This window comes from Pagrus major, chromosome 11 (assembly GCF_040436345.1).
Source record: "Pagrus major chromosome 11, Pma_NU_1.0".
Taxonomy (NCBI): Eukaryota; Metazoa; Chordata; class Actinopteri; order Spariformes; family Sparidae; genus Pagrus; species Pagrus major.
The window spans coordinates 2,492,652-2,517,929 of NC_133225.1; the positions used below are offsets into that span (position 1 = coordinate 2,492,652).

The 25,278-nt window shown below is 43.1% G+C and overlaps 1 protein-coding gene across 1 annotated transcript in view; it reads right to left on the minus strand.

Annotated features, from left to right (window-relative positions):
- Window positions 1–25,278, minus strand: part of LOC141004964 (protein Niban 1-like) — a 31,418-nt gene that overhangs the window by 1,784 nt on the left and 4,356 nt on the right. The window contains exons 2-13 of the mRNA XM_073476685.1: window positions 13,321–13,451; window positions 12,357–12,485; window positions 12,135–12,249; window positions 8,008–8,172; window positions 7,057–7,172; window positions 3,947–4,051; window positions 3,459–3,621; window positions 2,553–2,740; window positions 1,457–1,603; window positions 1,042–1,161; window positions 302–409; window positions 90–201 (exon numbers count right to left, since the gene is read on the minus strand). Coding sequence (XP_073332786.1) covers window positions 90–201; window positions 302–409; window positions 1,042–1,161; window positions 1,457–1,603; window positions 2,553–2,740; window positions 3,459–3,621; window positions 3,947–4,051; window positions 7,057–7,172; window positions 8,008–8,172; window positions 12,135–12,249; window positions 12,357–12,485; window positions 13,321–13,451 — 1,599 coding nt within the window. The remainder of the gene's footprint in view (window positions 1–89; window positions 202–301; window positions 410–1,041; window positions 1,162–1,456; window positions 1,604–2,552; window positions 2,741–3,458; window positions 3,622–3,946; window positions 4,052–7,056; window positions 7,173–8,007; window positions 8,173–12,134; window positions 12,250–12,356; window positions 12,486–13,320; window positions 13,452–25,278) is intronic.

Genomic DNA, 25,278 nt, shown 5'->3' on the forward strand with positions numbered 1-25,278 from the left:
CAGGACGAGGAGAGAGGAAAGGGTTAAAACCATCGCTCCATCCCTGTGGGGGGGGTGTGTGTGTGTGTGTGTGTGTGTGTGTGTCTTACCTTTGGAGACCTCCTTGTCCAGAGTCTGCAGGAGGATGCTCTCGTAAACGTTGTCAACATGGATGAAGTTGGAGTGGTCGGCGTCGCTGAACTGGTCAAGACCCTGAAGCTCCTGAACAGACACACACCTGGGTCAAGCTTTACTGTGTGTGTGTGCGTGTGTGTGTGCATGTTTACATACGATTTTGTGTGTGTGTGTTTGAGAGACTCACAGTTTTGCAGGTGGGGGCCAGGTTCTTCTTGATGAAGGGCAGCGTGATGGAGACGAGAGCCTCTCTGGAGATCCTCTTCCTCACTGTGCTGCTGTCATAATCATATTGCTGCAGAACAAAGAGGAGACTCAGCTTCATGTCTGGAGCTCCGTCAGTCTCAGGTGTGTTGACGTCACACATCATATTTTCACTTGACTACAGTTATTAATATTTATCATCTCATAGTTCTGCACGAGGTTTTCATCATCAGCTGTAACTGTGCTGCTGATGCACGCAAGATAAAGCATTTATGAGATAAGTCAGTGTCTCATACTAATAAAGTTCTTCATTAGTATGAGGTTTCTAAAATGTTCTTCACGTTGACTCACTGTCTTAAAAACAAACATTCCCTATAATCATTAAATAGTTTAAGTACAATTGTTATCTTACTTCATATTGTATGTTAAGATAAATATGAGATAAAAAGTTAATGAATGTATGAGGCTTTATTTGTAGCTGTGCTGGACAACATTCAAAAATTAGTCATTCATTTAAAGGAGCAGTTCACCCAAATATCTAAATTCAGTCATTATTTCCTCAGCCCATGATGATGGAGATAAATAATGAATTAATTGACTTTTTTGGGGGGTGTGGGGCTACACACGTCACCTCACCAGGTGATGTGTGTAGCCCCACACCCCCCAAAAAAGTCAATTAATTCCAGCAACAATAAGGTTTCATGTTCTCAGTGACAATCTGACCTTGAGCACTCTGTGTTTGGCCTTTTCGATGGCGGAGCTGGCATTGTTCGGGTTGTCCGGGTTGTCCTGGATGGCTTTGTAGAGCAGCTGCTCGAACGTATAAGCTGCATTCTCCATCAGCTGAAACACACACAGAGGACGAGATCAGATCAGACGGCTGATTAAGGCCCCAAATACAGAGCTGGAAATCCCATCTGATTCATCTTGTGTTCACACAGCTGACATTTTCTTTGTTTCAACTCTGAAACCCTGAGTCAGTATACTGAAACATTACAATCACCAGTGTGTCATAAATGCTGGCTAATAAAATGACTCAGAGGAAATTCCTCCGCCCACTCCGAGCAGAAACATGAGCTGAGCTGTCTGAACGAGGAACTGAATGAAAATAAATCAGACGTGAACTGTGTGTGTGTACCTGCTGCAGGTCGATCTGAGCGCTGTGAATCACTCCTGCGATGTTAGAGAAGCCAAATCTCTCCTGCAGGTGCTGCAGCTTCTCCTGCAGCGAGCCGATCTTCTGGTAGCAGCTCAGCAGGTTCGGTTTCGCCATGTCAGAGAGAGCCTGGGAGGGAGAGGAGGGGGTTTGAGAGAACGGCCTGTTTAGCTCATGTAGCCGCAGCTGTGGGTGACACACGTCTGCCCGAAAAACACATTTATGCCTTAAATGACTCGGTTTGTATCATTTTCAAACGAATGCCAAGGAACTACAGTTACAGGTTTCTGTGTCAGGGAGGAGCACTCAGAGAGTTAACAGCTGGATTGTTCACATTCATGACATTTCTCTCACCTCACCACAGTCCTTTATACAGCTGTGATGCAACATTGGATGCTGTCATAGCAACACTGGCTATCAGTCAGTGCACACACAGCTCTGTGGAGCCGAATGCAAAACGAGCTGTTAACAATGAGAGCTAAATGAGCTGCCTGGATTTCACAAAGAATTATTGTGCTGCGACTAACAATTACTTTCACATGAATTCATTATTTGATCTACAGGTCGTCAGAATGTGCTCATTAGTTTGTGAAAGGTGACGACTTCAAATCGCTTGTTTAGACAAAAATAAAGCTCAAATATGTCAAGACAAAACATCTGAGAGGCTGAATCCAGAGAACATTTGGTCTTGTTGCTTGAAAAATTAGTCTTAATTATCAAAATGATTTGCCAGCTAATTTTCTATATAATTTTGTATTAATCTGCAAATTACTTCAGCTGTTTTGATTTGTGTTTTGACAAAGATGTGGATTTACTTCAGATTCTGTCTGTTAAAGTTGGGCTGTCACGATCTGTAGGGTCACCTAAATGTCTGCCGGCTGAACTTTCCATAACACTTGAGGGATTAACTCATAAAAGGATCAAAACATCAGGTACATTTGAATCTACAATGGTGGTTGACAACCGTTCCAATGATCCCACGCTACTTCATGACGTCAAACATCTTTTGTTTTCACAGAGAGGCTGTGCGTTCAGTCAGGTTTGGTCTTCAGTAACAGATTATTTCTTACTGACAAACCTTTTTCAGTTTCTCTTTGTCTCCTTGCAGCAGAACGTCCTGACACACCTGGTCCATCATCGTTTCACTCAGCTGCCGTCCCCCCTGGAAACCAGAGCTGATGGGCTCCATCAGTTCCTCCAGCACCGAGCCCAGATACGGCTGGACGGACTCGGAGCACAGCTTCTCTGCCGGCTCCGACACTTTGACTGAAGACAGAAAGAAAATGTTCGATGTTAGAACATGACCTGAACCTAATCTGCTGCCTGAAGACAGAGGAGGTCACTGCATGATGCAGCACCTCGGGGTGCAGGGACCTCACACACTTTGAGTTTCAGCTTCGACGAGTCAGAGGCATTATTTGTGTCGGTGGAGAAGAGGCGATATAGCCATTAATACATAGAGTGAAAAATTAAAGCTAAAAGGTTAACTTGTCATCAAATGTTAACTTCTCAGACAGGCTAAGATAAGTGTTTGCTTCTCCAGTATGCTTACATTAGTGTCAAACAGGCTAATGTTAGTGTTTCCCTAAAAGGGAAGCTCCAACCTCCAGAAATGTTTTGTGGACTACGAATCTTCACCTGACTCTCCATCAGCATGGCCCCCCCATGCTGATGGAGAGTCAGGTGAGATGATGACTGAATTTACACTTTTCCTTCCAGAGCGTGTCGACATTTATTTATGGGGAACTATAATAAAACTGCCTCCACATTGACTTAGATTTATGTAACAGAACAGCCTTATAAATCTGACAAAAAGAACATCTGCATGTCTTTGTGCGTACACAGAGTTTTATGTATCTGGCCTCGGCTGATCCGAACGCCCTCTTTCACTCAGAGCCAGTTTCATTCACATTTATCACGGAGGAATGCAGCTCATCCTGTGTGTGACAGCACCGAGTATCAGTCAGACGAACGGGAATGTTACCTCGGATTTTTTCCTCCAGTTGCCGTCTGGACTCGAGGATCTGGTCCATGTCGGAGTGGATCAGGACCTCCTGCTGCCGGACCGAAATCCGACACTCCTCCTTCAGCGCCGAGAGTCCCTCCAACAGATGCTCCTGGACCAGGATGTAGGCCGCCTCCACCGTCTGGGTGCAATCAGTGAATTTAAACCATTTAAAAAACTAAAGTTTCTAAATCTTCATATGAAGTGACTTCATTTGTCAGCTACATAAGAGAATAATTCAGGGAAAGGCCTCCAGCATGAATGCATAATGTGTGTTTTCAGATGTAACTGGGTTAAATTTGTGAGCCCATCAAACAGAACGCTGAAACGTACATTTAAATGGATTAAAAAGCTTCTTCATGTGCCAATTTGCAAATGAGAACCACTTTTCATTTGCATTGACATCAGCTATGAATCAAGAAACTCCAGCGTTTTTCTGTAACGTATCCAGTGAGAGTGTGACTCACAGCGAACCAGACTCGCTTCTTCTCCGTCTTCTTGGCTTTGAGACGAGGCAGCATGTCTTTCTCAAGAGACGGCAGCAGCTGCTCCATCACCAGGTTGGCCATCACCTACAAACAAAAACACAAACAGGACTGGAATGAATATTTTCATTCAGCAGATAAATTTACCCTTAAACTGCCTGATATATCTCAGATAACCAAAGATTAACGGGATGCCTCCATCTGGCTGATTAAGCGAGTAGGGGGTTTCATTACACACCAATTCATTTAGAGAATATGCAAAATTTTACAAGTCTTAAAACTGGATTTTGACACTGGGCTCCTCTTCGAGATGGAAGTAGTGGTGCACATTACCAAACACATTTGTAACGCTGCATTTTCTGAAGAGACGTAACTGAAATGTTGCCATATTTTGAAATACTGAAGGTTCCCACTCGGCTTCGGATCAAATAACTCAAACTAAAAGAAATTCTCAGACCTGGATCGGCATCAAAATACACTTGTGTACCAGATTTTCTCCACTCAAAAGTGCAAAAGTTCATGAGAAAACAGCTGAAACACTCAACAACTGCTAATAATTCTTGATCCAAACCAAATCCAATCTTACATTTCAACAAGAAGCAGTAACAAACACAGTAAACCTCGCTGTCAGAGGCTGGACTGCTGTTAACAGAGAGGTCATGTTGTTATATTCAAATCAAAATGTGGCTGTTTGACATCCTGGGAATGAGACTCAACAATAAACTATCTTTGTGGTGCGTTCAGGAACAGCTGGGACAAATCCTACTGACTCTACCTTTAACTTTAATAGTCTTTGAATTATATTAATATGAAGTGAGCTTCAGTAGCTTTGACCACAAATGTCCTTCAGAGGGAGACTTTTTACTCTGATACTCTGAGCACATGTCAGAGCCTGTACTCGATTACTTTTACTGGAGTAAACAAGTTGAATCAGTACTTCTACTTTTTTCAGAGTCTGTTTTTACACAAGTATCTGAAATTCTGCTGGCGGAAACAACGTGTGGACTGTTGACACCTCAGCCTACGTCTTCTTTGCTTGGATGCATTTCTGGTAACATTTACAGTAAAAAAACAAACAAAGCACTGAGAAATGAGTCTACATCTGTTAGCCTTCTGGTTATCAAACCATTTATCCAATATGAAACAATAGAAACAAATCCTCACATTGCAGAAGCTTCTACCTGGAAAATGTTTTCCTTAAAAAGTGAGACACTGCAGGTGAAAACGCTCCGGTCAGTTTTGAGATTTTGGTCTTTTTTCACACTAGAGGAAAGAAAACATCCATTTACGTGTTTATTGTAGTTCAGATTTCTGTTCTGCACATTGATGTAAATTAGCGCATATTTAATTAGATAGCCTCATTTGCATATTTAAACATAAGTTCAGAAAACTTGTAAAACAAAGGCAGTTCTCACTGTAAGTAACCACCTGTGGAAGTTTCATGGTGATATCTATTAGCTAGAATTGTTTACCCTGTCCACCTGTCCCGTCTCCTCTTACATGAATATTGATATTGAACATGTGAGTGAACAGTCTGCACACACACTCTCACACACACACACACTCTCTCTAACCATCTATCCCATCCTTAACTGTGTTGAATCTGAAAGGTTGACTGATTTATGATTTGGCAGCTGTTTTAAAACCTGGTTCGTGTTGTATCTGCTGCCAACATTTCACTCATTCCTTTCATTTGTCACCTCTGACTGGCAGGCTGTGTGTGTATGTGGGTGTGGGTGTGTGTGTGTGTGTGTGTGTGTGTGTGTGTGTGTGTGTGTGTGTGTGTGTGTGTGTGTGTGTGTGTGTGTGTGTGGTACGTCAGTCGAGAGCTATGTGGAAGGAAAAAAGTGCCGGTGAGTGAGTGCAAACATGAGCGCTCGGGTATGTGCTTTTACTGCACGTGTGTGGACGCCACCCTCGGAGCAGAAAAAACAGGAAATGTCTGACTTATTGCTCAAACAAATTGACTTTAAATAGTGTGCATGTGTGTGCGTGTGTGTGTCTCTTCCTGCAGTCAAACTTCCCTTCACCTCCAACTAATTTTGAACGAACACAATGTGAGCGAACAGCAACACAATGGAGCATGAAAGCTGCCATTCTGTGGGAGGATTCCTGCTCCGAGAGGAAAACAGAAACAGCAGGAAGCACAACAGAGAACAGAGGAAAACACAAAGACTGAAGGAAAGAGAGAAAGACGAGTGTAAGAAGGACTGTCTGAGCTGCTCTCTATGCAGTTCGTCTCTGCTGCTGGAAGCCAAATATTAAAAGCAAACAGGGTGAGAGGATGCAAATGAGCCGTGACTCTGATTTGTTCACTCCCTTCATGCAAATACGCCGCAGCCTGTAAACAGGACGGAGGAAGCTCCTCTATTGTACTGACTCTGAACTCCCGCAGGTTATAGATTTCAGGTTAAATGTATGATGAGGAGGTTTAAAGGCCGACTTTCAGCTCCGAAGAACGTTTCTCAGCCGCTAGATGAAACCTTAAACTGTTTAGACGCTTTATATCGAGCTTATCTCTCCACTCGGCAGCCATCTTGGCAACACTCCCTGGCAGTTATTTCTGTAGTGACAACAAGACAACAAAAAGGCCGATGGTCCTTCTTCTTTGGATCGGGCAGGCTAGATGCTGCAACAGCGTATTGTACACGAAATACAAAGCGAACGGGACTCGTCAGCCAGCGCTGCACCTTCACAGAGAGCTGAACCCTCCTACATGATTGATGAGGCACCAACATCTATATCAGCATCATACTGTAATTAATCATCTAGTTGGAGAAGTTATTGTTGCAGATAACTGATGTTTTTTTCCACTGTCTTGGTTGACATTATCTTAACATTTTTATGCTGTTTAGTAGTAAAAGTAAGAAAATACAGCCTCTGAAATGTACTCAAAGTATAAAAGTAAAAGGTGTTGGGATGACGAAATATAAACAATAATCGATTGAAGTAATGAACCTGTTTTGAAAATGTAAAGAGCAGAAAGTACAGACGTGTGTTCAAATGTAGGGAGGAAAAGGCAAAAGCTGTCAGATAAATAAATACTCAAGTAGATATAAGTACAAGTACAGTAACAAAGTATTCGTACGTACCCTGACGTCACTTCCTATCAGCATGTCCCAGGCCTCGTATTTGCTGTTGTCCTGCCTGTAGAGCTGGATGGCTTTGAGGAAGGCCTGCACTTCACACGTCTTCTTCTTCAGGAAGTCTGACAGACACACACACACACACACACACACACACACACACACACACACACACACAGGCATGTTGTTTATTATGAATGAACTACCATCACGATGCGTCTTCGGTCTCTGGTGCGTGTGTTCCCTGTGATTAAGCGCTGCGATGTGACGTTCATTATCTGAATGAAATGGGAAGATTCATCAACGCGCTCGGCTGCACACAGCTCAGATTTCTCCTCTGTGCTCCTGGTGTGGCGAGTCTGTTGTCATGGCAACTGTCGAAAGTGGTTCAAGTGATGCTATACAAACCGAAATGTATCTCGCGGGGATCAAACACTCGCTCCTATGAGGCTTTCAAGTTTGTAGCACACATCAGCCGATCACAGTTGATCACTGAGCTGCAGCACGGATCATCTGTTCAACTACAGCGTCGTTAGATACAGAACCACAGCGAGAGGAGACAGAATACGGGTCGATGCAGAGGCTGGACGAGCGGGCAGGCGAGAAACAAGCAACAAAAATCAGTGCAGACTCTCAACCTCCCCTCTTCTCTGAACAGGGAGGGAGACGCTGTGTGCCAAATCAAACGGCTGGTGGCTACAGTTTGTTCCAGCCTCCATCAAGCTGCTCTACTGGAACGCTAAATCTTAATGTGACAAAGCAATGTGCGATTAATACACAAGCAATATAGCACTTTAATTCTTAAAGTTTCCTTTTTAAGCTGCCGTGTTCTCAATGCTGGATTCTGTTTAGACGGCGCATGAGAACTTCGTAAGGTGTCGGAGAAAGCAGAGCAGAAACTCTTGACACGACAGTCTGCTGTATCTTCTCCGTCCTGACGGTCTGTGGTCGTCTCACCTTGGTTCTGGTGCCTGATGCAGTCTGACAGGATGGAGAGGAAAGCATCTTGTTTGGCTTGTTGTCTGAAGCAGAAGTAGGAGTCTCTCCTGTAGGGCAGACGCAGGTAGACAGGAAACTGTCCAGGCATCCCCGACAGAGGAGGAGCAAAGTCCTCCTTCACACCTGAAACAGAAACACAGTGATCAAGTCTACAAACTGTATGAAGGTCAGCAAGCGCCTCAAGTGTCCACCTGTGATCAGATCACGATGTGTTTCACATAACGACAAGACAGAAGTTCATGTAGAACATTTGCTGAATTTACAAGAAGGCCCAAATAATGAAGAATTAGTCAGAGACAGCGTTTCACACAGTTTATAAAGTGTCTCCAACTCAACAACTCACTAAACTGACACATTTTCAAAGGGAGTCTGGTGACTTTCTCCACGGGGACAAAGAAGTCGCCTATATTATTTACTGTTTAGTATATTTGTAAAATGTGACATGTTTAGCGCCAATAAAATGTTTCTTCTTTCATAAATTGAGTGTAAATGGTGAAATCAGTGTAAACAGTGTGTTCAAACAGCTGCTAAATGTTGGCAGGTCAGACTTTAGCACTTTAGACACAGAGGCAGACAGGCTGGTGCAGCCATGCTGCCACAAACTGACACTTTTTACAAGGAAACAAACAACTTACTGTTTTCATTTAATGCTGAATTTACAAGAAGGAGACAATGAGTCAGAATCTGTCGTAGCCGTTTCACAGAGTTTGTTAAGTTTCTCCTCATGAAACAACTTTTAAAATCACTACATTTGTTAAGGGAGTCTGGTGATATTGTGGTTACTAGTTCAAAAACATCTGCTGCCAACATTGGCAGGTTAAGAGGGACCAAACATGTCATTAACATCACAGTGAACCACCTTCAGAGGTGGTCTGGACCGCATGTGACCACATTCCTGTAGCGGTGTGTGCACACGTGTGTCCTGGGCCACACTGAAGGACCGCCTACTCATCTGACGTCCTCTGAGAAACAACAAGAAGAAGAGGCCACAACAACAGGCAGTGTGGTTCACTGTTCACCATTTACACTCAATTTATGAAAGAAGAAACGTTTTATTGACGCTAAACATGTCAAACTTTTACAAATACAGTAAACAGTAACTAATATAGGCTACTTCTTTGTCCCTGTGGAGAAAGTCACCAGACTCCCTTAACAAATGTGTCAGTTTAGTGAGTTGTTGAGTTGGAGACACTTTATAAACTTTGTGAAACTCTGTCTCTGACTAATTCTTCATTATTTGTTCCTTCTTGTAAATTCAGCAAATGTTCTACATGAACTTCTTTCTGTCTTTGTGTAGAAACATTGTGTCTGTTTGTCCTCTTGATGGACGAGTTTATTTGCATACAAAGCGGGGAAGTGAGATCTGATCACAAGCGGTGACTCAGACGCAGGTTAACGTAGCTGTGAACTGACGGACTCGAGCTGTGCAGATGTTGACACCCGGCCTGAGCAGCCTCTGTGTGTCGTTTGTGTTTGTCTCAAACATTAATGGCCCCTGATAACTTTTCATTGGAGCCCAGGAACAATGACTCAGTGAGGCCTTTATGGGAAAACCTCCAGTTAAGTGGGCTGATTATTGGTTACTGTGTGTTGAACATACAGCAGGTGATAACGGAGTAATGTGGAAGTTAAATCTATTATGTAACTTCAGTTTTCAGCACATTCAAGCATTAACACTTCACGCATCGTCGTCCTCAAAGCGCCGCTGGCTGCGAGCGGCTCTCTGTAACAGACCGTCTGCATGAATGACTCCTGAGCGCTCATACGGGATGTGATTAGGCTCTTACAGCTGCTCTAGTTTGTTAACGATTAAACCAGATGAGACTTCATTCAAGTTGAAGAGAAAGGCCCTCAGGTCAGCGCCACAGTATGAGCTTCTGCAACAAGACGTCTCTCTGCTGCATTAACCCCTTTATTATATTTCAGACAAACACTTCAAGGATTTGTAGGATAAAGATTTAAAGCACGTCACAGTTATACTGTTACATTTGGTAGAAAAAGCTCTGCTCCGAGTAAAATCTTTCAATAAACTCAAACATGAGCATCAAATCTTAAAGTCAGCAGTGAAACACAGAAAGGAGAAAAGTCAGAGTAGCTACAGACAATATTTCTTCATTCTGATGAAGATTTCAGGTCAACTGTTACTTTATTTACTGAGATTTTATCAGAAGAGCTGTGTGACTTATTCAGCAACCTTTTTGAAACTTGGATCCTCATACTGCAGGTTTGATGCACTGAACTTATTATTTATTTTGTTCAAAGCCTTCAATCAACCCAAGTAAGGGATATATTTTATAGATATTATGGAAGCATTTTCTTTAAGCTCACTGACACCAAGACAGTCTTATTTTCTTTCTTCTCTCTGAGAGTTTTGTTTGTGTTTCATTTGTTTTCTGGTCTTTATTCTCGGCTTGTTCTGTTTTCATTTGTATTTTTTGCAGCTGAAATGTGAATAAAGATCCCAGGAAGACAACGGACACTAACTCTGTGGAAGCTTGTAGCAGTCCAATTGTTTGTCGTGCTATTTTTCTCTGTTTGGGCTGATTTTCCCTCAGGGCTGATCACAGGGGATTCAGAGCACCTGTGCACAGGTGCGGAGACTGACTCCTGATTTGAGGAGTGGAAGCAGCTTGGGGTATTTCCCTCCCAGCCAATCAGGGTGTGACGACACCCTGTCTGAAGGGCTTAAAAGAGCCAGAACTCTGGTTTATTTGGGCCCTATTTTGTTTCTGAGCTGCCGACATCTTTAGTGAGGAAACTTTGTTTTTTTGGGAACCCTTTAAAACCCCTTTACACCTTTGGTTTACTATTTTATTTCCCTGGGCAGAAGCATTTTTTTATCGTACCCAAAAGAGGCATTTGTTCGTTTATGGGTTTATTGTCCTAGCAGTGGACGGTGGACATTCCCCTGGTTATGTTTTTGTTTATTTACAATTTACAGCCAGTACCGCCACAAGCTACGGGGATTCATTCAAGATTTAAGAATGAAGATCAGGGAGGATCAGGTGTGTTGACACAGGTTAATCCAGTGTTGTGAAATGCGATGAAGAGTCTGATTCCAGTCACAGTTCAGTAAATAAACAATAAATACATTGGAAACTGGAGCCTGTTCAAACCTGCCTGCATTTACAGAGGAAACCAGTGATGACAAGGTGTGATTAAAGGAATATTCCACGGAAACTCAGTGGAATAGATAGTAGATATGGAACAGAGTGTTGAAGAACAATTTCTGAAACCTAAAAGCTGTTTCCTGCTGCATCATGTGCTCTGTGTCGCATGATTTCACCTGATTTCTGTGATTTAATATTTAGATTAATGTATCAAACGTGTGTATTTCATGTATTTTTAAATATTCAGAATAAACAAGTTTTTTTCTTTACGTTTTATAAGCGGCAGCTGAATCAGCATGTGTCCTACAAAATGTTCTCACTAAGTTTCTTCAGTCCTTTTTGCTCTGCGGACTCCCACCTGAGCTGCTTTTAGCTCTGCTGTGGGTGGAGTTTGTTCTTTAAAATCACACTTCAAGTTTCTCTTCTCTTGGATTAAGATCCGAGGTGGATGTGTCAACAAAAAAAAACACACAGTGAGCCCCAGTTTAAGAGCTGCTGGTAACTGGAACTGGTCATGGTGATGATGAAACTTGGAGTCTATACATTTGGAAATCTAGTTTTTTTTAAACCATTTTCTTTTTGTTCTGCAGGTGAATCTGTGAAGTTTTGAGTGTGAAGCTGCTCTATTCTTTCTTATTTTATTCCTGGTGAACCAAGCAGACAATGACAGACACTCAGAGCTTTATGAGAGCGTGTTTTTGTGCAAACAGCAAAAATGATGTGATTACGTAAGAAGCTCGTCCTCTGCAGAGGTTGATGTTTGCTCAGCAGACGTTCGACTGTTTTCAAAACACTCACGTCTGAGGCTGAAATCATCCTGATGACTGGCAGGTGATCAAACACCGGAGAAAGAGAACGCACTTTAAATAACACAGCCAAACAAGCAGAGGACTGACGCTGCCAGGATCAAAATAAATAAAGAAAATAACTAAACAGATAACGATTTATAAAAGATGTGTTGAGTCTTTTACTCACTGGTGTCGTCGGGGAAACACTTGTCCACCATGCTCATGTACTTCTCCTCCGTGGTCAGAACAGTGCCCCCTGTCGGCAGCAGCTTCTGGCGCGGAGGAACTCCTTTAACAAAAGTCTGACGGGACGACAGAAGAAGAAGAAAAGAAGAACAGAGGCTGTGAGATGATGAAGTTTGGTTTTTTTTAACGGGCGCATGTAAACAACGCTCGTGGTCGCGCTCACCTCCAGGCTGTCGTGACACTCCAGGCAGTAGTTGGCTCTCACCACCAGGTACCGATCCCTCCACTTCCTGGTTTCGTCAAAGAACAGGACGGCGTCCTCGTACAGCACCTCGGCCTCCTGAGGAGCCTCCTGCTCAACACACACATATATACAATAAATGGACACATAAATATGTGCTGAGAATCTGATCTGTATTTTCTCTGCAGGGGACTTTTCATTCTTCTTTATAAAAGGCATGTGTTTTTTTCTTGTAGATTTGTGACCTTAAGAGAATTTCTGAGGCTCATAAATTGACAACATTGTAATCTCAGAAAATATTAGAATTTTTATTCATTAACTTGCCACTTTAATCTCAGATAATATCCAAATGTTCGTGTAAATTTACCACTATGATCTTGGAAAGTGTTTTTTGTCGTAATCATACAATGTTGGATACTCGGAGGATATTTTTCATATGCGTGCGAGAAAAAAACTTTTGTACAGGAAGACTTTATAATCACAGTGAATGTAAATCTACAACTATAATCTATGAATTTCTGAGTTTTTTCCTCAAATATTTGACTTTGTAAATTAATTGTTTAATCTCAGAGAATATCCACTCACGAATTTATGAGAAAAAAATGAACGAAAGAAATCCTATGAGATTAAAGTGTTTTTAAAGACTTTGTAATGTCAGAGGTTTTTTCTCGTTAATTTCCAACTTTAATCTTGTAAATTGTTCTCAGAATATCACCCCCCTCCTCCCCCTGCCTCCCTAATATTGATTTTACAACCTCCCTAATACGCCATTGTAATGTCCAAACTACTAAATACACATATTTTTTCTTTTTATGTTAGTCGCACCTGCAAATGTGCTTATCGGTGCAGTTTTCTTGCCAACCTGTAACCGAACCCCTGATTGGGTCGGCCCGTTTTAAAGAGCGAATGTGCGGCTGTTGTTCTGCTGACGCTCTGGGACACGTACCCTCTGTCTGAGCAGCTGCGTCATCTTCTCTTTGTGTTGCTCCAGATCATCTTCGAACTGACAGAAACAAGCAGTGGAGTACTGCTTCTCGTAGTACGGACTGAACGCCTTCAGCTCAGCCTCGGCCTTCCCTGCGGGATGACAGAGAGGACAGGTGGTTTTAAAGTCAGACTGACTGGTTTCGTTGGGAAATTAGACCGACAGAAAGAGCTTTTAAAAGCAGCGATTATGATCGAGGATCACTGCTGAATAGCGTGACCCTGGAGCCCGGGTCAGATTTCAGACCAACAATAAGAAAGAGGATGCTCGGCGGGGCGGAGGATGAAATATGAACCAGGAAGTCTAGTTTGAAGCTTCTCAAACACAAAGACTCCATGTTTGTCTTCACTCGAGACCAGATTCTACAAACAAGCTTGTTCACAGCACAATCAGCTGCGTGCACCGAGGTGGTGCTGAAAGGCTGATTTTTGATTTAGGAAATGAATCAGCAGCTCATTCGAAGTGATTCAGACGTGAGCAGGAGGAAAACTGTGGAGCAGAATAAAGGTTGAATGAATCATTTGGGAACAATAACGTACAAAAATGCTCTGACACCGACTGGACTGCCAATAATCAGGGAAGCAAGAATTATTCACAAAGCAAAACCACATGTGAAGTACGAGCTGGACGGGCAGGAAGAGGAGCAAAGAGAGGAAATATAAATCCGTCCATCTTGTTCTCCACGTCGTCATTATAACAGGAGAGACGTGTCTTTTTTCTAAAAACCTCTAACCCTTTTTTAAGCTGATCTGAAAACAAACAGCTCGTGTTGTTGAGCAAATTCAACTTGGCTCCTGCTCTCATCTGTTGTTACTAACGGCAACAATCAGCTGGTAAACAAATAGTTAAATCATTTGCAGACTGTTTTCATGAACGATCAACGGGCTCGAGTGATTTTTAAAGAAAGAAATGTGAAATTCTCTGATTCCCAGCTTGTTAAACGTGAATATGTCCTGGTTTCTTTCCTCCTCTGTGACAGTAAACTGAAGATCTTTGGTTTGTGGACAAAACAAAACATTTGAGGACGAAACACTGATCAGCATTTTCTGCCATTTTATAGACCGAACAACAAATCGACTCATCCAGAAAATCAGCAGATTAAACGCTCTGGATAGTTTTTCTCCGGTGGGAAGATTTGCTGCTGAACAAATGTCTGACGGTGTCTTCTTGCGATTTTTTGCAAATTACAAAAGTAATTATTAATCAATAAATTGCAACCCTGCATCTGACCTTCAGACTGATCTCTTCAGGTGTTTCCCCTGCTTCCAGTCTTTATGCTAAGCTAGGCTAATCATATCCAGCTCTGTTCTCAACACGCAGTCATGAGCTCGACATCCATCTGAATATTTTTAAGTGTTGTCAAATTCATTTGCATAAATAAAACCACACTCAACTAAAAAACAAGCCACATGACGGTGCAGCTGAATTTGTCAGAACTGCTCAAAACTCTTCGGACGTCTGTGCTGCGACTCGTTTGCCAGAAATCTTCACACACACAACAGTTTTCTGAAAACAAAACCTGAGCTCATCTTTATGCTCTTTTTCTGTCTCTTCCTCTGTGCTGAGACCTGCCAAAGTCTCCCTCCAGCCTGGATAACAAACACCAGATGATATCACGCGGTACAGTACTGTAATCAGGTCACTGAGGCTGCTGTTAGTGTCTGCGAGGAACTTCGATCCAGATTACAAGCGTCCAATCGGACACTTTGTCTCTGTCCAAGTCTCCAAGGCCACTCTCACTACACAGCATCAACCAGATCCCTCTCACCCCCTCACTCCCTCCTGTGGTTTGTCAACCTACGACTGCTGGCAGAGCGTTCACACGGTTACTGAGAGAAAAGAAAAACCTCTCCGATTTCTGCTAAACCGGGACAGATTCCCGACGCGCAGGGATTCAGTTTCTAAGGAAAAACAAAACAAATCTCAGCAGCACGGACAGAAGAAAACTCTGTCTAACACACTGCAGGAGTTCTCCAGTTTCTCTCTGCACGGCTGCAAAAACCACAGCACGAAAAATATCTGCTCAATGAGTGTTTACCCAGACTTAGACGCTCAATATCCACAAACTATTACAGGTAATTCCCAGTGACACATCCTGCACTTAAAGGATGAACATGTTTACTCTCTCACTGTGCTGTCAGGGTCGATGTCGGGTTCATGGCTCTATCATTATCTCTCCAGGACGTCTGACACCGGGGATGATGACACATCACTATGTCACTTCGTCACACGGTCTGGGCTGAGGATGCATTCAGAAGTTGAGATAGGAAAATAAAAGAGGGTTTACATGTGAAGAAACAAAGTCTGAGAGCATTTTTAAGGGTGGATACAGACGGACAAACGACCGCACGACAGGACAAAGAAGTCTGATCATTGTCGGACAGCTGAAAGTACTGGACATGACGTTCATCGTCAATTCTCCAGAATTCTCCGTCAGCGTGTCGTGATGTATTCAATGACCTCACAGACCAACACTGTCTATTTTTACCTCTTTCTTAACAGGTACATCATCACAACCTCCTCCACCATCACCGTCAAAATCTACTGTATGCTTTGTTCAACATCCACGCCAACATCAGCAGCGGACACATGACTTCTCAGATCACTAAACTATCCAGAATCCCACTCTTGTTAATCATCGTGAATGATTAGATTTCAAATATACTTATGGTTTCATTATAGAAAAGGTCAGGGGGTCGACAAAACATCTGGATTCTCCCACCAAAGATCCTCAGAACATTTGATAGAAATCTGTCCAGTTGCTGTTGTTGAGGTCTCTTGTTGTGGAAATCACCGTCCACCACCAGCAGAGTAAAACTCCTGAATGAAATGTCGTCTCTGTGGACTGTTACTGGTCTGGAGGTGGAAACTGCCCACGATGGAAGCAGGATATCCACCGTGATGAGCTGATCGGAGGGGAAAGGCCTCGTCAGGGTCAACGGGGAGGCGAGAGACAGAGTTGACCTTTTACACGCTGCATTGTTTGGGACTGAGGAAAAAACAAGATGGTCCCCTGAGATCCTCCATCGACAGCTGATGAAGAAACAACCTCCTCCCTACTTCCACTGTGAAATACAGTCCTTTAAAATACCCTCAACTAATCCTTAAATACACACCAAACACCTTCGTCTCAATGTGTGAATGAATGTTTAACACTTTATCATCTTCAACAGGCCTGATTTAACAAAGAGAAGTAAAGGTTATAGAGGTAACACATTGATTTTATTATTGTCGTCTTCAGGGCCGTCTGTCAGCGGGACGTTGTCCTCGCGGTCTCACGCACACGTTGACTTGACGTGATGACAGTGAACACGTCAGCGGTACTGAAGCCAGCGAGGGCTCAGTCCACAAGTCCTTAGTGTTCACACCGCAACCACAGGAACTTTGGCCCGGGATGGGCCGTGGCTAGCTGGCTAGCATGCTAACTTCAGAAGATATCTGTGCAGCACAATGTGCAGTCGTCATAACGTCACGACTGCTGTTTCTGCAAATTCTGTTGATTATTTTTAGTTAATTTGAGAGTTCAACTAAAATTCTTACATATTGCCCCTTTTAATTTAATGGTTAAAGAGGTTTTTAAGGTTAAAATGTACCAAAACAAAATCACAGAGCCCAGATTTACCAAACAGCATGAAATCCATCCCTGCATTTTCACCTTAATTAAAAATAAATGTCCCTTTAATGTTTAAGGTCCCTGACCCTGCAGATAATTCATTAATACATATACTATAAGTATATTTGTCTTAAAGGGAGAGTTCACCCAAAAATCAAAAGTATATATTTTCCCTCTTTGTGTCTTCCTTTTACACATCTATATAGTTTCAGTATGAGCTGCAGAGTTTTGGAGATAAAGAGATGTGTCCTACTCTCTGACGTTTTTATAACTGAGGCCTCTGAACTGTCAGCAGGGGCCGCTGCTAGAAATACTGGAAAATCTCATTGAGCACTGAAAAAGTAAATAACTTTTTCAAGACAGAAAAACAGAATTGGTTCCTGGATGTAAACCAATCCCAAAGATATTTCCAATGAGACAACACCCAGTCGTCCACAGACAGAAACAGAGACTCTGCTTATGTAACGATGTAAACTGCAGCCTACTTCAGTCAGGTTGGAGGTTAACATTTTTCCAATAAAGAAGAAGCGGTGAGTCACTCGGGGACGATCATAAAAGCTGCAGGTTTCGTCTTACAGGGAGAACGGAGAGCCTGAACAGAAAACGTATTTTATTTGTCAGCTGGTTCAGTCGTCTGTGGCTGCAGCTGGGACACAGACGCTTTCTGTTAGAGTCGACTCTGCAGCACAAATCCAACCTCGCTCATTCCTCCTCTCACTTCATCTTTGTTCAGGCTGCTCAGAGATGATTTGAATGGCCTCGACGTCGGCCCTCATCTGATCGCTCGGCTGCTGTTTATGCAAATATCACCAGCCGCTGTTTGTTTAATATTTTCCCTTTTCAGGTTAAATGGTTATGCAAACACAGGACAGAGGCCTGAAGAGGGAGGAAGTATTCAGACACACCTTCAGACTTCAGAACCCGAACCCTTTGTGTACAAAGAGAAGGTTTGATGATTGGGTCTAACAGCTTGGTATCCTCCTGGATCTGTTTGGATTGAGAGTGGTGAGTCAGAGAAGAAGTGAGATCTTTGACATGAACTGAGGCACGAAGACTGTGTTCAGACTGCCAGCACAGATCTGGTTTTTGGTTTATCCAGATTGACTTTAGGAGGTCTGAACAGAAAAAGAAAAAAACATGAAATGTGTTTTTTGTGTCACTCGCAGTGCGACACACGACAACAACGTCCAGTCCAGAGAGACTGAAGTGCATCAGACTGGTACGACGACAACACAAAGAACAGTCTGTGGATCGACGCTGAAATAAATCGGCTGCTCCGTGACTTGACGGCGTGATTGTTCAGGACACGGTGACGGATCTATATTTCTCATGCCGGAAAGCCGCGTCACAAGCGTACGTAGTGACTGATCCCTACCGAGGACATTACATTAAAACCTGGACACAGAGACCCGTTCATTCCCATGAAAGCTGCTCAGTGGTGCATGAAGCCAAAATGGCTCGACTTCCCGGCTGTATAATGACCTGGATCTTCTGCATTGTGTGAAATAATCCAAACTACACAAACTAACTTAACCTACAAACACGTGTCACTGTCACCTCACACATCCCTGATCGACGCTGTTTTGAATGTGAAATGATTCGTTTAACTCACACGGACATTGAGAGCTTTGTTACACACTTTGTTATCATCTTGTGCATAAAACCACAGTTATCAGTAACACCACATGACAGCAAGCTGCACGCAGCACAGAGCGTTTTCTGAAAAGGTAACTGGTGTGTGTTTGGCATTTGGAGCGATCTTTGCCTCAGCTGTCGGGAGGAAAAGAGTCTCCGGCTGCAGCTCCAAAACACACATCAGAACACACATCAGCCAATCTAAACTATGAATATTTAGCATCCAGAGGTGGGTGAAATACTGCGCTGCTGCTCGAGCCTTCAAGGACCCACAGAGCAGCTGCCTGACCACCATATGTGGTCCTTAAATTAACCTTCGAGACTGGATCCAGACCTGCAAACAGAACAGGAGACTGTCAGACACAAACATGAGCCTTTAACCTCCTCTCTGAAGTGTTTTTTTTTATTTTCTGGAGGCATTTCTTCATCACAAGTCAAACGACGTAGATATGTTGGGTTTTAGTTTGTTTCTCCATCATCTCCCATTGACTTCAATGCAGCTGTCATAACATAATGATCCTTCCTTCTTTATGAGGTTCCTTGAGCTGAACCAGGAAACACATCAGCCAATCGTCTTGCTTGCCAAAATGGCTGAAAATTATTATTACATGTAGAGAGAGAGCTTTTTTATGTTATTTGACTCAAGGGAAGAGTTAAGGCTCATTTATTCTTTCTTTACGTACAGAAAGAAATACGTCCGTTTCAATCAATGTAACCACCACTGGAGGGCGCCACTCAGTGTCACAATCGCCCTCCATTTTTCCTTCCTTCGTTTAATTCCCGTCCTATCTTCTCACAGCTGTTCTGTAGAAACTCTTCCTCTTGTCCTGTGGTCGTGTCTCGCTTCAACTATTGGCTACACTGCTACGCTGCCCCCCTATGACTACCGGAGGTACTGCTCCATCGGTCCGTAAGCTTTCAGAAAAACGTGCAGAAATATGGATGAGAGGAGCACAAAGTACGGACTGAAGTCTGTATCCGTATCTAACGTTGAGCATAAATGAGTTGTTGCTTTGTTATGAAATCAAACATGTTGTCCAGCCTCCTCACTCCTGAATCATTTTCACACAGCGCCTGACAAAATCAGTTTGGGCTCCGAAAAACTTGATATTTTATAAACAAAACCAAAATATTCATAAAAACAAAATCAATCGCTCATTAGCATGATCACTGATGACTCACAGTTACTGCTTTGTGTTGTTGTTCAGGACCGTTCTTATTAATCAGCAGGACTGTAAACGAGCCACTGAAGCCATCTGCCTGCTTCTCCTTCTCTGTCCTCTGGCACCAGCAAAAAAACACAGTTAAAGCTGAATGTCGTGCGGAGCGGCGAACACAGATTGTAAAGATATTATATGAAGCAAAACAGACGAAGACAAAATCGCCATAAAAGCAACATAACTGGGTCGTGTAGAGCAGACGAGCCGTCACATACAGCAAACATCAGTGTTTACATGCAGACTAATGTGGTCACATGAACCACAGACTCATTATGTGGATGACATTATGCTCATAGTTGGACTAAATGTCTCCAGTGTTCTCGTTGCTGAAGGGCGTCGCAGCCTGTAAACACTGCGTTTTAATGTGAGAACGAGATCGTGACAATTTATTCTGATGAAAGTTGAGCCTGGACCTGCCAGCTCACCCCGAAACTCAACACGTACAAAAAAAAACAGGTTTTCTGGGCATTTAAGAAAGTTTTATTATTAATAAATGTGTCTGTCTGAGAGTTCAGGTGGAAGCTGAGTGGATTTCTCTCAGGTACTCGGTACTTTTTGAAACTTTTGTGCCAGGAAACCGTTTTGTCAGTCGTGTCGGTGACATAAACAAACATCAGGGTCAATGCCGTCGTATCAAAAGAGGCATCGAGCATCGAGGAGTATTTTTTTATACTTGTTTATAATTCTGGTATCGTGACAACTTTAATCGACTGAACAACACTTAAAAAAGCTGTGAGGTAATACGTGACTGTGTGCAGCACGTTACACCTGCTGCAGCTGAACAAGAACACGACACCTGGCGAGCCACACCTGCCGACTAACCCGCACTGTAGGTGCAAGTAAAGCTCCTGAAAACCAACAGAATAATCCTGCTGTGTGTGTGTGTGTGTGTGTGTGTGTGTGTGTGTGTGTAAAGGATTTCACTTTCTAGCCACATTCGTTCAGCTTTTGTTAGAAAAACATCCAGGAGATACGACAGAATCGGCCTCATGTTAAAATACAGTCAGTAAAGTATGGTTATAAACTTAAATGTCTAAAACAACTGTTGTATTTGTTTAGTACGACTTTGTTTCTTCGGGTTTCGGTCCCTGGACCGAGGAAAAGCTCACAGTGATCAATAACCCTCCTAAAACACAGCGTTCATGTTGTGGCAGTACTGAGACAAACACGCCGGCCTCTCCTTCACCTGAGACGTGTGCTGGTATGTGAACTATGAGTGAGGGGTGTGTGTGTGTGTGTGTGCGCGACAACAAGCCCCTGTTTCACTGGAGAAACCTGCTCCTCCACCTTCAACATGTAAAACGTCAGACAGGACGAGATGAAACATTCTCTCTTCACAAGTTCTCACAGGTTCTTGCAGGTTTCATCAGTCGTCTGAGGATGAAGTCAGAGTTGAAGCAGCTGGAGACTTGATTCAAAAACAACAGAAAAAACATCAGATGTCTCCATACAGCTCGTCCGCTGTGATCCGAGTCTGCAGAAGTTATTTACAACCTTTATTTTAGCAGAATGCTGCAACGCTGTTTTACTGTGAAGCTCCAGGAGTGTTTTGTGGAGGGAGGAGATGATGACTGGATTGGCATTTTTGTGCCAACCTTCCTTTTAAGAAATCATTAGAAGAATCCCTCTCTGTAATAATCTCTTCCTTCCTCTTTTATCTGCACCGCTCTCCATCATGTTTCTCTTAAATCCGTCATGATTCTTGCTCACAAATAAACAGGACTGAGGACTGAACTGAAACGAGAGGTTTCCCACGGAGGAGATAAAATATCAACCTTCATGACACAAAGAGCGTTCAGGGCTTCGTCTTCTAATGAAATTAATCTACAGGATCAGATGTGGACGGCTCATTAACTCTGCTGAACAACTGAACTTGTGTCGAGAAATGATGAGAACGATGAAAAATACTAAACTCACTCACTCACGATTAATCAATTCATTGTCATATAATCTGCAACTATTTTGATAATCGATTGTTGATTCCAGCTTTTTAAATGTGAACATCTCCTGGTTTCTTTCCTCCTCTGTGAAAGTAAACTGAAGATCACTGAGTTTTGGATAAAAAGAGACATTTGAGGGGGAAACACTGATCAACATTTTCTGACATTTTCTGGACCAGACCAAGTAATCGATTAATTGAGAAAACAATTGACAGATTGACAGAAGTTGCAGCCCTGCAGTTAAACACAAGGTCACTTCACCTGCACACACTCAAATGTCATCTTACATCACATCTACTCCAGGTTCAACCTGTAACAATGCGTAGATTTACTCTAAAAGAGGATCAGTCGTTTGGTGCTTCTGTGAGACTAAAGTGCACTGAAACAGCGAGTTGTTGCATATCTTCACAGTGACGTCGTGAATATTTCCTTATGAAACAGGATACTGAGGCAGGACATTGTGTTTGTGTGTGTGGGGGTGATTTTTAAAAGTGTAAAAACCAAGTGCTCATTTTGGTGTGTGGACTTTTCTAACACCTTCTGGACACAGTGAGTCACCGACGTCTCGCAGGAGAGTGAAATCAAATACAGGTAAATCACAATGAGCTCAAATAGTTTTTTGTGCCTCACGCAAGAACCGGAGAGTGTCGCCGTGATGATGAGGGTGTGTGTGGGGAACTTTAACATGTCCGCACATGTTATTTGTTTTCACACACACACACACACACACACACACACACACACACACACACACACACTCTGACATGCACACATGATGACGGGGGGAACAAGTATGCAGACACACTGCTGTGGATGTCCTGTAAACAGTTTCAAGTTAAATCTACACCAAGTCAGAACTCACAAATACACACGTTTTTATAAAAGGCTCAAAGTGTTTCACAAAGAAGTTAAAAGTACAGTAAGACCCAAAAATACTCAGAAATAATGTGTGTTTTTTTTCACTCGCTGGCCAGCTGCTCAGACGACTCCTCCGAGCTGTGGTGTCAGGAGGAAACACCCGAGACGACCGACAAGTCGCTGCAAGGCAGAAAAATGTCTCACAAAGACACAATGAGCGTGTGAAGAGGAGGGGGCTGTGTGTGTGTGTGTGTGTGTGTGTGTGTGTGTGTGTGTGTGTGTGTGTGTGTGTGTATTCTGATCTCTGGAGAACGAAAACACACAAAGATCAGATCTGATCAGACTAAAAGCTGAAAAAATGCGTCAATTAATCAATAATTCAGTTGACAGAAGAGTCATCAATAATTGACAGGACTGAGAGGCTGCAGCCACGCACAGCAGCGCTCTGAGCTAAGTGCTAATGCCATCAAGCTAACGTCGAGGTCATGTTGATGTTCGCAGACTTGGTTTAGCATGTTAGCATACTAGCAGTAGCTAAACACAAAGTACAGCTGAGGCTAACGTGAATGTCGTCAGTTCTGCAGGTGTAGCTCATATTCACACAGCGGCCATTTTCCTCTGACGTCACACTGAGAGCCGGAAGCTCACAATCTGAGAAATCGTTGTTATATAGCTGCAGTTAGACAACAGCTAATGTTAGCATACGTCAGCTAACGTCACATAAATGAGTCCAAGGTGTGCGTCATTGATAATTGAGGATTAATTCATGGCTCGTTTCGTTTCAAACAGTTAGCTGTCGTCTAACGTTGAAAATGTCCCGATGCCCCTTTAGACTTTCACTATCCGTTGTCTTCACGTCGTGATGTGGACCGTGAAGGTTTGTCCATAATTTCACGGTCATCCGTCCAATAGTGTTGAAATATTTCAGAGTGGACAAAAAAAAAGCGCTAGATGGGTAACTAAATTAAATAACGTCTTTTCTCTCTCATCTCAGGGTTGTTTTTTCCATTTTAAAACAAGTCCCCAGCTACATCAGTCATTTAGGAGAATGCTTTTTATTTTTGGGTGCAGCACACAGATTTATTTATCATTTTTATCCAGATCTTTAGAGTCTTCGAGTATTAAAGAGCAGCGCTGAGTGTTGTCAAAGGGCCTTGTGGGTTGTTGGCAGATGTTCAGGGGTTACAGTCTTTCAGATAAATGGATCCTTGAATCCAATTAGACGACAAAGAGCTGCATTTAGAAAGGTCGCATCAATAAACATCCCTCACTGAGCTGACAGCTTTTATTGGCCTGATGTGATTCCACTGGCAGGAAAGATGCTCTCTGCATCTGACTCACACACACTCGCACACACCCCGATCATTAGGGAGTAAACCGCTTCAGATGGGCGTCACCATTTAAAAGCTTTTCTGAAACAATCATACACCCTCTGATCCGTCTGTCAGTGACTTTTACGAGCTGCAGGGCCTGTTTGACACTCACATACCATCATACCAGGATGATGCAAAATAAGACCATCACGGTCTTCTGAGTTTCTATCTCCATCTCTTGTGTTTACACCCAAAATAACCTGCATGCAGACGTGAACTTTCAGCTGTAAGACCTTGAAAAACTCCATCAGCACTGACTCACACAGACATGAACCGAAGACGGACAAAAGTTTGTGGAAACCCTTCGTGGCTTCGGTCTCGGCTCCAGAAAAGCTGTTCGCCTGGAGACAAAATTCTCCTGACATGATGTCAGAGGCTCGTCCGTCCTGTCTGAACTCACAGCAGTCACGATTCTGCACTTCATCATGAACTAAAGCAGCAAATGATGCTGATGGGAAAGAAATTTAAAAACTGCATCTTCACCTCATAAAAGGGACAGTGTGTAAGATATGTCCACAAAAAGAAGAAACAAGACTGTTCAGTCTGTCAAAGACATCTATGTTAGCATGCTAACCAGCTAGCCCCGGCCAAGTCACCCGGGAAGAGCGCCAGGCTTTGAAGACGACCGTCGTAGTGGCCAAACCATGTAATTACATCGTCACGTGATGCTCTGCAGACCAAAAAGACTTTTCCCATAAGCTTACATTGAGAAAGAGTTTTGATGTAGACAGTTTAAAGGTGTCTCCAACCTCCACTTTTTATAGTTTCAGCCTGTGGTGTTGTCCTTTTAGTATCTCGGCTCTTCAGAGCTGGTGTCGCGGTGAAAGCCGTCTGAATGGCAGCAGGTTTTGCTGTATTTGTGTTGTGTTCTGTGGACACTCGGTCGGGCCGAGCAAACAACAGGTGGGGCTCCGGCTGAGAGCCTGAGCAGCAGCAGTTTCCTCTCTTTGTGGAGAGCAGAGCATTCAGATCTGAAAGGGGGGGAAAGTTTCACAGACCTCTGAATATCTGAGGGATTGTGTAATGGCAGCTGGAGGCAGAGTGACACAGCATGAAGAACGGCGGCACACTGACAGAAAAAACAAGACTGGGAACGCCAGAAACTCTGCAGACGTGTGGAGGAATTCAAGTCACTATAAAGTTCTGCAACTGAGTCTTGAACTTCAACTGCAAATACACACACAAGTGCAAATACTGTCTTAATGTAACGCTGCACTGAGCCAGGTCCTGTTTCCAAGCAGGAGGAGATTCTTCAAACACACTGATGTGTCGCTCGTTTA